General features: G+C 50.1%; 1 protein-coding gene across 1 annotated transcript; it reads left to right on the top strand.

The window, feature by feature from the left end:
- The first annotated feature begins 6,640 nt into the window (after positions 1-6,640).
- Positions 6,641-9,073, top strand: OLIG1 (oligodendrocyte transcription factor 1). Its single transcript, XM_066370325.1, has one exon. It carries the CDS (start codon positions 6,733-6,735, stop codon positions 7,531-7,533), a length of 801 nt encoding a protein of 266 aa, XP_066226422.1. The 5' UTR covers positions 6,641-6,732; the 3' UTR covers positions 7,534-9,073.
- Positions 9,074-12,867: the final 3,794 nt, after the last annotated feature.

The following is a 12,867-nucleotide window of genomic DNA, read 5'->3' as shown; positions in this document are numbered from 1 at the left end:
TTCTCAGACACACAGTGAGCGGCTTAAACAACAGAAATGTATTGTCCCACCATTCTGGAAGCTGGAAGTCCAAGGTCAGAGTGAAGACTTTAATGTGAATTTTGGGGGACACATTAACCCACAACAGAGGTTAATAAACTGATAAGAGCTGACACTGTGCCATGCGTTCTTCCCAGTGTCTGATGGGTATGAGCTCATCAGTCCTCACCACGACCCTGTGAGATGAGTTCTCTTCACCATCATTTTGCAGGTGCAAGGAAACTGGGCACGGACATGTAATGCGTCTCGTCCCGAATCACACTGCCAGGTAGTCTGGCTACAAAGTCTGCACTGCAGGTCTCTCAGACAGTGCACCTAGGATCAGACAGATGTCACACATAGACAATCTCTTTAGAAAGTTATCTCTGGATTTTGGTTCGGTGTGTCTGGGAAAGTGTCTCTGACGCAAAGCCACATGGGTGGAGGCGTGAGCACTGGGACAGCACAGGCTAGGAGCCCTGTGTCCTCGACGCGGAGAGAACACACCCTTAAGGGTGTCCCCCCCTTAAGGGTGAGTCTGAATGAAAACCACAAAGCATCCTCCTGGCTGCCTGGCACATCACAGTGCTCCACAAACATTAGTAATTTCCGTCATTTCACTAAGCAGTTACTAGGTGCCAGGCTCTGGGGAAGATATCTTCTACGTATTTCCTTCTAGTCATTATAAGGACTGTAGGAGATAAATTCTTGTTATTCCCATATTATAGATGAGGAAACTGAGGCTCAACTGAGTATAGCAAAGGCTACAGGCTGGGTTTGCTCCCCAGTCCCGTGGTAAGGGAGGTCTCTTCTTTGTAAGACATCAATAGGCTGAGCCTTTGAGCCAGGGAGGCTTGGAATATTACAGGAAGAGATTTGCATGTTTAACGAGGTAGTCTTCACCATCCGGGTTAAGATTTCCAGGTCAGAGCGCCTTGGGAGAGGAAGGCTGCGGGGGGGGGGGGGAGGGGGGGGTGTTGGACAGCCCCATCCGGTCTCCTTAACTGCACCCTGGGAAGTCTCCCCGCAGCCTTTCTTTCCTTTTCGCTGGTGGTCTGATCTGGAGACAGATCCAGCCGCTGGCTCTGACATTGGGGACAGACTTCCAGCCAAAGGAAAACAACAGGTGAGCTACTGAATAGTCCCCTTCTGTCCCCCTTGGGCAGGGCGTCTGCCTGGGCGACGGCAGGGCTGCCCTGACTTCCAGAACCTTCTGTCTCTGCAGGTGTCTTAGGAGCTTGGCCCCCACGCTTCAGTGACCCATATTTTATCACCTCTCAGGTTTCTATAATTCATTATTCACTCCTTTCTGAAAACCTAGAATGAAAATTTAGCAGCTCAGTGCCCCAGCCTCTCTCCATTCTGTCCCCAGCACATCGGCCTGTTTGTTCTCTTTCTTCCCTGCACTTCCTGTTGCATTCTGCCCGGTCAATGGGGAAAGAGTGAAACCGGATGGCTGGACTCAGTGTGGGGAAATGACTTCAGAGCCACCTTTGTTTCCCCTCATTCCTTTGAGCGCACTTGGCCCTGTGTCTCTATGAAAGGGCTTGTTTGAACCACTTGGAAACCTCTAGCAGGAGCGAGAAACACTCAGCCAGCATCGCTCTTGGCTTTTCAGGCTGCCTGAGACTCTGGGTGAAACTGCCAAATTTTTGCAACAAAACTAACCATGACATTGGACATTGTGTTATAAATTAGCCACAGCCTTCCAAGCAAATTGTGGCTTTTCATTGTATCAGTGTAAGCCTTTGGAACCACTTGGCTCCAGCCACTGACTTCAGGGAGACTCAGAGAATATTTCTGTTCTGTCCCAAAACCAATCCTCTGACCCCAAGCTGCATGTGTGAGCATACATATCTTAATTCACAGTTATTCTTATTGCATTTACTCAGAGGATCCCTGTTGGTACACTCCCATTTCTCTGCCTAAAATCCTGCCAACATGCTTTTAAGTTTCAGTTGTGGCAGGGACTACCTCCAATCGTCTTTAAAACAAAAAGATGTACTTCCCATTTTCTGACGTTTTTCACAATGATTATTTGAAGTTTCTTTTAAAGAGGATTCCTTTTCAGATAGACAGTGAGAAGTATTACAATGTAATTTTATACAACTCTAATGACAAGTATAACTTCAGTATTTGGTACTCACAGAAGCAATAAAAGTTTCTGTTTCTGTTAGGTGACTCTGAGTTTGGAACTATGTCACCAATAGCCACATCAAGCTTTTATTACTAAAAAAAAATCTGAAAAGAAAAACTCAGATGTCACCTAATTCTTTTCCTACTTTTCTTTTAACTTTTTCCCATATATATAGTCATAGGACAAATCTGGACTTAGAAGTAACCTTAAGTAGTAAACTTTATTAAAATTAGATACAAATGATATTTATTTAAAATAAAGTAGAATAAACCTCCCTGTAATATTTAAATACACCTACTACATTTAATAATCTTTAGTGTTTTAACCAGAACAGAGAAGATTATATTGCTGCCTGTGTCTTACCACACTGTAAATAAGACACCTGCTACAATTATATAGTTTTAAAACAACATTATAAATGTTGTATCAGTTCATAACAACTCGATTAACTTGCATCTCCTTTGAAAAGGACCATAATTCATGTTCTTTCAGATTTATCCAGCAGGGACCTGTGTTTAACCTGAACTGTTTCTAAGTGTGACTTAGATTCTGTCAAGCTGGTCCCCAAATGAAGGAGGACCACCTGTCTGTAAGAAGCTCTGCTCCACCCAAGAACACTTACCAAAGGGTGAAGCCCCCGCCCTCCCCATTCTCCATCTCTGCTGGTCCTCCACTCCACACAAAAGGAAGCTGTGTGTTCTCTCCCTGTCTCCCTGTTCCAGGCAGGGGGAGATCTGAATGGGATGGGAACCTAATCTAGGACAAACATTAGATGTAGCTGCCATTTCTCACAGCAATGGCATGAATGTCAACACCTCCTGGGTACCTGAAACTTCCCAAAGACCTTTGTCCTTCTTAGCAGAAAGTAGCACTTTAAAAAGTGAACTCTATTAGATCATTAGAGGTCCCAGCTCCAGCCAGTTTAAACAATACGTTTTAGCAATGACATCCTTTGACATTTAGCTGGCCTTCTGCAGGACAGTGCCTCAGTTGACAATGTTCTTTGAGTGTGCTTACAGAGCAGGTGGACAGTACTACATCCAAAACACAGGTTGCCTCTCACACAACCACCGAGGCTTCTGGTCCCCACTGTCTGACATGTCAAAGGTTCAGGCTTTTTGACCCAAAACAAGGGTGGGCAGCAGGGTCCGGAGGATGGGCAGGAGATGCTCTAGGTTTCTATAAGAGGAAAAGAAAGCCCAAGTGCATACTTCCTCGGGGTAAAAAGAGCCACTACCACACACACACAGCCCCTTTGGGCAAAGACAAGGTGTTGTTATGGAGGACACCAGTTGTTTCTCAAGTATGTCCTGAATGTGAGCAGCCACGGCAACTGCCTCCCCTTGAGACAGCCCACAGGACCCCTGCCAGGAGCTCTAATGACTGCTGGTCCCTGCCAGCTGTCACACTGCATGCCACTAGATCTCTGGTCCAGCAGAAGGGTCCATCAAAGTCACCAGCTTCAACAAACACCAAATCTGGTACCCATGCTGGGCCTGCATGGCTACCCGCAGCCATCTTCTGGGGTCCCACCAAGAGCTGTACACACACAGTGCCAGCATGTCCAAGTGACAGCGTCCTTGCTGGAGGACAGAAGTTCTCCTTCCCAAAAATGGAGGTGCAGTGAGGTTCAGGGATAAAGGGGACCCTGGGGGTACCCCCAGTAAGAAGAAACAATTGGGGGAAAGAGTGGCATGTCTGTTTCCTTCTCTGATTCCCGGGCACCCCTGGTGTGGATGGAAAAGGCACAGGGTGCTATCAGGCCACTGTCTGAGGTTCAGCTTCTGTCTTTCTCATCTACTTCCTCTTCCTGTTGGCAGGGTAAGGCCCAGGGCCTCTGCCTAGGATGTGGGCAGAGGAGGAAGCTGGAGGGGGAGGACTTCCCCAACCTAGCATGTCAGTTACAGAACAGAGGGGTCCTCAGAGTGAGAGTGGGCACTGCCAGCAGGGGCTGGGATCCTGGGAACCCTCTCTTCTGGGACATGGCTGGAACCCATCCACTCGTCAGTACTGGCCTGGTGTAGGCTTGCCTTTCCCCCATCACCCTGTCACCCTCCCCTCTCCTTCCCATCATGGTCCTCTCCTCAGTTTCCTGGAAACCTGGTCCAGCTGGAGAAAATCCCTGTCTGAAGGCTTATGGTCAACTCGAGAAACCCCTCGGGAGCCTCAGTTTCACCAACAGTGGGGATTTAAAAATGCCCAACTCACAGGGCTCCGTGAGAACCAACTGTCTGTAGAAATGTTTTGAAAAGAGGAGATTTTACCAAAAGGTGAAATAATTAGCAAGCTGTTAAAGCTTCTCCTGGAAATATTGAAAGGTATTTCCTTGGTCTTTCTTCTTCCTGTCTAGTTCTGCATGGGGACACTCCTGCCGAGGCCTCTTCTTTTCCCCCTACTGGAGTCTCCCAACACCATGTCAAGTTAGGGGTGGTCCTATCAAGTCCTCCCTTCTCTATGAAACCTATAGGGAACTCTTGGATTAAAGCACTGTTGGGAGTCCACACATTCCAAGGGATGAATAAGCTGTGAGCTACAGGCAATTTCAGACCAACCTCAGACACCAGGGACACACAGTAGTTGCAAAAAGTACGATATGGGGCTCTAGAAGGACACAGAAATGAACAGGTGGACTCCACTTTCAAAACAATCTCAACCAAATGCAGATCTGGTCTCCACATAACATGATCTAGGGACCGCCAAGTGTGAGGAGAGGAAGAAGGTAAGTCACCAAGGCTCCAAGAAGAAAGGAATGTTGAAGCTGAGCCTAGGGCATGGGAAGCATGTGACTGGCAGGGCAGCAGGTTGGGAGCAGAGATCAGAGCGAGCCTAGGGGGCAAGTCTTGGTGGAAGGAAAGCAGAACCATGTAGCCTGAAATCACAAGCACAGACATGGGCTCCCAGAGCTGACCTGCTTACCGTGGTAGGTGCACAGCAGCCCTCACCAGCATCCCTCTTCTCACTCTGGAGAGGACCACTGCTGAGCAGCTCACTTTCTTTCTGTTACACTGGCTCTCCGTCCAATGGGGCTTTCTGTGATAATGACATCATCTTCGTGTGCTCTCTAACAAGCGGTCAGGGACCACTCAAAACTACTGAGCACTTGAAGCAATGCTAGTGCGACAAGGAACTAAATTTTGAACTTAATCTTTATTGTAATTGATTAAATTTAAGTAGCCACAGAGGGCTAGTGACTGCCTTATGGGATGATAGAGGCTTAGATACCAAAAAGGCTATCTGTTCCATGCTATTTGCCAGAGACGATGGCAAGCTGTAGCCCTGTGCCCTGCTCTTGGGTAGAAAACTTCCATTGCCACCAAGTAATGCTATTGTCTTTGGGGAAGAGAAAGAGTCAGTCCCACTTCCTCCAAAGATGTCTGTTGAGTAGGTTTTCTTTTGTTTTGTTTTTCCTGATGAGAAGCCGATTTCTGTGTGAGTTTTCTCTTAGGCAAGAGTGCAGTCGCTGATAAGAGGAACACACATCTCTTTTGGAAAGGGAAGAAACCAGACCCAAAAAGCTCCTTAGTTCCTAACAACCTTTTAATCAGAGGGAGTGGCGGGGAGTAGCTATGCTAACGCGACTGGTCACTGAGCCCAGAAATTTTGTTCTCAAAACCTCGCAGGAATTAAAATTAAATTAATTTTTTAAACCTGGCAGAAATCAGATATTTAAAAAAAACAAAAACAAAAAACGATGTTACATCCTTGTTCATAGCGGCATTACTCACAATATAGCTAAAAGGTAGAAGCAACCCAAATGTCCCTCCACGCAAAAATGGATAAACAAAACTGAGGCGTACACATGCAATGGAGTATTAGCCTTAAAAAGAAAGGAAATCTTGACATATGCTACAATTTGCCTGAACATTGCAGACATTATGCTAAATGAGATAAGAAGGTCACTGAAGACAAATACTTATGGTTCCACTTATATATATGAGGCACTTAGAGTAGTCAAATTCATGGATGGAAGAATGGTGGTTGTCAGAAGTTGGGTGGAAGGGTAATTTGTTGTTTAATGAGGTTAGTTTCAATTTTGCCAGATGAAAAGTGTTCTGCGGGTTGGTTGCACAATGTGAATGGACCTAACACTGCTGAGCGGCATACTTACAAATGGTTAAGGTGATGTATTTGACGTTATGCGTATTGACCACATTAAGTAGAGGCAGAAAGGAGGAGGAGGTAGGCACGGGCATTGTAGCCTCACCGATGCAACCAGAACTCCGTGAACAACCGCACTTCACCCGAAAAGACATCCTCCGTCTCCTCCCTCCCGGGCCTGCCCTGTGACCCAGAAGCTCACAATAACCGCCTTAGTGGTGCCAGCCGCACCTCCGCGCCCGCTCCAGGCCGGGTGGCCAATGAGCACGCGCCTGTGCCCGGCCGCTCGCCCGGATTGGCTGCCCCCAGCGGCCCCCCGGCCCTACGAGTTCCCAAGCCGGGTTTAAAGGAACCCAGCACAGGACGCTGCCCTGCCATCGGCTCCCCGCGCGCAGGTCCGCGGGGAGGGGCAGACTGCCCAAGGGTCCACCCCAGGGCGTTCCTGAAGGGCGCCCTCGGCTGCCCCCACCGCCCCTCAGATGTACTATGCGGTTTCCCAGGTGCGCGTGAACGCGGTGCCCGCGACCATGCTGCGGCCACAGCGGCCGGGAGACGTGCAGCTTGGGGCCTCCCTGTACGAGCTGGTGGGCTACCGGCAGCATCCCTCCTCTTCCTCTACCTTCTCCTCCGCCACGGCCCCCCTCCTCCCCAAGGCGGCGCGCGAGAAGCCCGAGGTGTCCGCTGAGCCTCCGGGCACGGGAGCGGCGCCAGGCACGCACGCGGGCGGTAGTTCCCGGGCAGACCCCAAAGAGGAGCAGCAACAGCAGTTGCGGCGCAAGATCAACAGCCGCGAGCGGAAGCGCATGCAGGACCTGAACCTGGCCATGGACGCTCTGCGCGAGGTCATCCTGCCCTACTCTGCGGCGCACTGTCAGGGCGCGCCAGGCCGAAAGCTCTCCAAAATCGCCACGCTGCTACTCGCCCGCAACTACATCCTGCTGCTGGGCAGCTCGCTGCAGGAGCTGCGCCGCGCGCTGGGCGAGGGTGCCGGGTCCGCCGCGCCGCGCCTGCTGCTGGCCGGGCTGCCCCTGCTCGCTGCCGCCCCGGGCTCTGTGCTGTTGGCCCCCAGTGCCGTGCGGCCGCCCGACGCCCTGCGTCCCGCCAAGTACCTGTCGCTGGCGCTTGAGGAGCCGCCGTGCAGCCAGTTCGCGCTCCCAGGCGGCGGCGCGGGCAGCGGCGCGGGCGGCCCCGGCCTCTGCACCTGCGCTGTCTGCAAGTTCCCGCACCTGGTCCCGGCGGGCCTGGGCCTGGCCGCCATGCAGGCTCAGTTCTCCAAGTGATCGCCCGCCCGGCCCGAGGCGCGACCTCGGGCCGGCCTCCCGCCGCCCAGATCCTGGGCGTCCCCGCGCCCTGCGTCCCGAGACTTCGGGGCCCAGCAAGGAGCGCCTTTGGAACCTTCTCGCCCAGAGGAGGGGACTGTCTGGCGCCCCCTTGCCTGCCCCTCACCCCGGGAAATAAAGGTGACCCGAGCGGATGTTCGACGGAGCGTCGGCACTGTGGATGTTCTGGGTCGATTCCAGCTGCTTTGGGCGGCGAGCACGCGCTCTCCCGCACTCTCACCGTGGTCCTGGAGCTGGGCGCTCCGCGTGGGTGGTGTGGCTTTTAGGGTATGGTCGCCCTGGGCGCGGCGGAAGGCCAGCTCCAGGTGCCACCAGTCACAGAGACAACACCTACCGAGCAAGGGGACCAAGGCGCTTCGCTCCACGGACGAGGGGTTCTTTCCCTGTCCTTAGCCTGAGGTCACAGGCATCCCCGTTTCCACCAGCCAAGCCCTATCGAAAGAGGCTGCCGGGCCTCAGGAGGCGGAGAAAGACCAGGTAGTCGGTGCAGAGTGTCCCGGCCGGCGCAGCAAACGGACCAACCCTGGGCGGCCCAAAGGTTGTCCTGGCAGTCCCGCGGGAGGCGGCGACAACTCCAGGGTCTCTGGGCGTGCTGCTTTGGGAGATGGGTCCGCTTTGGCACCTGCCTGTGAGCGTGCAATTTTGGGGGCTCACCTAGTGTTGTGTTACAGAGATTATTCACTCTTAAATCCCGGGGTCTTCCTAGAATGACAGTTTAGAACTCGAGACCCAGTGTCTTGTCGCCCTGCCTCGAACAGTCGAAATTGCTTCAAAACAAAAACCAGCCCGTTTTAGCACACATGACGAGGCGGTGGGGGGGCACGGTGTGGCCGGGTGTCCGGACAGCAGGGCAATTCGCAGTTGCCCACAGGTCAGAAAGCACGGTCGCTAATTAACGTTCTTTCTCATTAAAAGTCGAGGAGGGGGACCTGAGCCCCAAACCACCGGAGGCTTGGCGGGTCCCCGCTGCGGTGGCAACGGGCGTGGGGGAGATGGCATTTTCTGCGCTATCCCTTCGCTTAAGGGGTCTTCACAGCTTTGCAGTTGAAGCGCTACAGAGGTGACCGGTCTCCATATGTTACAGACCTGACAAATGACTTCGCCCACGATTATTTTTACCATTTGTCAGACGCTTTCTTTGAACTTTCTGTTTAAGGTTTTCGGTTGTTCGTAGTAGCCAAATTTAACTGGATTTTTTCTCTCTCTCTCTCTTTGTTTCATTGCATTGGGAAGAATCAACAAAATAAAACATGTAAAGACCTTACTTTTTTGTTTGTTTTGTTTTTGTTTTTTTCATCTGATTTGTTTATTAATAAAAGTGTTCTGGTGCCCTGGTGGATTCAGTGGAATCAGAATCTTGGGATAGTTAACAGTTAAATGATTGGGGTTCAAGAATGTTAAACCCGACTTCTGATGGACAGACAAGTGCAGGGCAAGTTCAGACATCAGGGAAAGTGGCAGGAGTGTTCTAAGCCAAGCTTGGCAAGGGTTTTGTTTGTTTTTACTTCAAGTTTCTCCTCTGAAAAAATGGATTAATAAATACATTTATGATACAATTATGTTCCATCTTGACTCCTTTCTCAGAAATGTGCCTTTTCTCTTTTACTGGGCAGAAACTGAAACAGAATCACCCAGCCAGGAGCTTTCCCCACCTTGTTTAAATCGGGTTGGACTTGTCTCCTAGGAAATTAGGACCTTGGACACCATCTGATTCCAACAGGCGAAGAAAAATCTTCTGTCTGATTGGTGATATCTGATTATGAAGAACTGAGAAAGTTAACTTGCTCACATGCAGTCTTTGAACATCCTGTAGTTATTAATGAAACCCAGCTACTGTTTAAAGGCAGGCAGAGAGTAGAGGAAAAGTAGTAACTCCCTTTAATCTGTAGAAAAATTAAAGAAAACCCAGTTGGGGTGACTTAATTGTATTTACACTGGTTCACGTGAGGCATGTGCCTATGTAGGGCATTCACTTTGGGAACACACAAGGGGGTAGGGGGTTGGGAAGAACGGAAGTGCCTTCCCTGTGTCCTGTCTGTTTCCTTACTGGGGAAGCAGTACCTGAGAGAAAGTAGCTGTACGCCCACCCCCTTTCAGGAAGAATCTCCCATCCTTCCTAGACTCCACCATCGGGCAAGTCATAGGCTTCTTTAGTAAGTAAATCTGAATTGCAGCCTTCTGTTTATCTAATGCCTGCATCTTGACAAGGGACAGAAAGAAAAATGAGAATCAACAACTAAATCAAAACCAAATCAAGTCCTCCCTGAAAAAAATTTTTTTTCTGATAAATTAGAAATAAGTAATTCCTCCTATAATCCCAACTCCATGGCCTAGAGGCCACCATCATTCCAAAAAACCATCTCTGTCAGAAGCAGAAAGGCCCAGGGGCAGAACTGGTGGGTAGTCGCCCTCCTTTCTCTCCTGGTAAACCGAGGCAAGTAGCTGTGCCTTATAGGAAGGTTAAAAACGTGTGATTTTTTTGTTACTAATTTAATTGAGAGAATCTTTTTCTATCACATTTCTAGAACTGCTAAAGATTATGAATGAATTTAACAAGGATATGCAGGGCTATTTTGAGTGTCATCGAAATATTCAAGTTATCCACCTGTGCGTAGCAAGCATCTCATTGGCCATTGTGCAATGTAAGATTAGCAGACCTGCTCCTTATAAGAAATTTGCATTCCATAAGACAGCATTAGTGGGCATTCAGGATTCCTGTGGGATAAAACAGATAAAAGTTGTGTGTGTGTGTGTGTGTGTGTGTGTATACATATGCATACATAGTGTCAAAAATGCAAAGTTAGACCTCTCAACATATATCTATAGCAGGGCAGTGTATTCTGCAGATACAACACTTAAGAGCAAGAAGTTGTGTTTTGAAATCTGCAGGTGGGGTTTTTGCAGAAGGAACAAGTTTTAAGGGCTGGGAAAGCAGAGGGGGCATAAGGCAGACTCCTTGAGAAAGGTACACCAGGCCTCAGGAACAAGATGAGAAGGAACACGTACATGGCTGACTGCCAAAAAAGGTCTCTGCACCCAGGCAACCATCAACATTCAGTCTTCCCGATTAGAGTGAGTAGAACCTATGGGGAAAACACACCAGGCCCTGAGAAATTGTGGTGTTCTATCTGTGGGAGGCCAGGTGAGCAATCAGTAAACAGAGAGCATATTAAATGCACTAAGGGATTTACCCGACCTATAGTGATGGTCTATTTACAGGTGTTCTTCTCTAAGGGAAACTGATGACACCAGGTATGAAAATGTAACCTTGTGAAATATACTACAGCTTAGAAGGGCAGTGCCCCAGAGAAGAATAAGCTTCACTCTGAGCACAGAAAATGTCTCACTTTACCAAGGTTCAGGTGATTAACAACAGTGCTTCCCTGTTGCCCTTCCAGTCCTTGCTGACTCCCCAGGTATGCAGGTGAGGCTGGGTCCAAGATGGTGGTCAACACTCCAAGCCTTAGCCTACTGGCTCAACCTTCGAGGCCTTAAAGGAAGCCAGACAGAAGAAGGGCTTTTCTTTCTGCTACACAAAGATAGCTTATGAACTTGCCAAGAACAAGGTGATGGTGAGGAAGAGCTGTTAGGCGATGCTTTTCCTCAGCACGGCACATAGCACTCCTGCGGGGAAAGTGCATGCCCCCCCCAGAAGGTGTAGTCTCACTGGCTCATGGCCCTTCCCTCTTCTACACACTTTGTAAATATTCAGAAGGAAGATTACCGCCTTCACCGGAGTAGGCTCAGGAGGCAACAGGTCGCAAAATGTCATGTTTTCCTAAAACACAGATTTACTTGTATAAAGCAGATTTTAGATGTAGAAAAGTAACTGTTTCCAAGCAAGGTCCAGTTCATCTCACCTAATATGAGATATGGAAACAGAGCAGATAATCTGCAAGCCCTACACACAAACTAGCCTTGTGATTTATGGTGACTTTGAAAACGACCTTTTCAAGCAATTGTTACTGCATCCTTTTAAACAAAGCCCAGTATAAAAGCTGAAATGCCTGACCAGAAATGAAGACTAATTCTTCTTGCTCTTATGGGACTGGCTGCTTCACTAGAACACCCCCTCCCCCTTTGCCTCCAGTTGATGACTGGCCAGGGTTCAGGACAAGCAGGTCAACAGTTCAAATCCTTGAACCCTACCGGCTCCTGGGTGCTTGGAGAAAAGATGCCTGGACTGAAAGGGAAGGCGCTGCATTTCTGCTCCAGGTTCGGCCTTCCTCAGTGACCACAGAGGACACAGCACACAGGTGGGACACAGGTGCCAGATCACAGCCTTCAGTCCCACAGAATGCCAGTGGGGCAGGAGACCACCTTCCTCCCTGCTGAAGAAGGCCCCTGAGGCCCAGGAAGCGCCGGAAGCAGGCTCAAGGCCACACAGTAGACAGAGGCAGAAATACCTGGGATTTGGGGGCGGGGGTGAAAGCCCCTTCCTTGGTCTGTCCTGGCAGGACTGGCATCCCCTGGAAGCAGGAAGCAGGTGAGCACATTTTTCCTGCCCCTGAAATGTCTCCGGCCCTGGCCTTGTCCAGCCTCTCTACTCAGACCTCAGTCTGCCTCCACGTGTGGCTTCCAGAAGAGGTAGACACAGGGGCAGCCCCCGCCAGGTGGCCCGGCGTGCACCTTAGCCACCTGAACTATCTCTGGCAACCTCGTTTTTCGCCCCAAGGGAGGCCCAGATTGGTGACAGGGCACGGCAGAGGCAAAGCAACCCTCTGAGAGATGCTCTGATGGTTACATGTTTGCACTGGGGTTTCAGGAGGCAAGGGAGCAGACAGCTGACAGACACAGGCAGTGGGACAGACAGGAAAGCAGCATCCCAGGGCATTTGTTTTATGACTGGTTCTCTGTGTTTCCACATAGGACCCTCGTCCTAACACGTGGGCATCTTTTTGCCCCATGTTTTCATGGGTGTGAGTGAGTCTCCAAGGGGTTGCTCAGCAGGAGTGAGTGCTGGCTGTCACCAGGATAGAGGACCAATGGCCTGACAGGGGCCTGCACAGGAAGCACCCACCAAAGGTAGGTCATGGGCCCTGGGGAAATTGTTGGCGTAGGTCCAGGGGCAAGAATCAAGTTGGGGTATTGTGTTCCAGAAGCTATCTTCTCAGAGAATTCAAAGTAACGAGATCAGATGAGAACGTGTGTGTGTGTGTGTGTGTGTGTGTGTGTGTGTGTGTGTGTGTGTGTATAGGGGGGCAGCTCACCTGCGGGCAGGCAGGTGGAAAGTAGAACAGCTCATACTAGAAACACTACTAGAAATGCAAACGG

Source organism: Saccopteryx leptura, chromosome 2 (genome assembly GCF_036850995.1).
Source record: "Saccopteryx leptura isolate mSacLep1 chromosome 2, mSacLep1_pri_phased_curated, whole genome shotgun sequence".
Lineage (NCBI taxonomy): Eukaryota > Metazoa > Chordata > Mammalia > Chiroptera > Emballonuridae > Saccopteryx > Saccopteryx leptura.
The sequence above is the reverse complement of the archived record's forward strand: the minus strand, read 5'-3'. Positions and strand labels throughout refer to the sequence as shown.

Excerpts from the sequence above, each read along its gene's own strand:
- OLIG1 (XM_066370325.1), top strand. The coding sequence starts at position 6,733 with ATGTACTATGCGGTTTCCCAGGTGCGCGTGAACGCGGTGCCCGCGACC.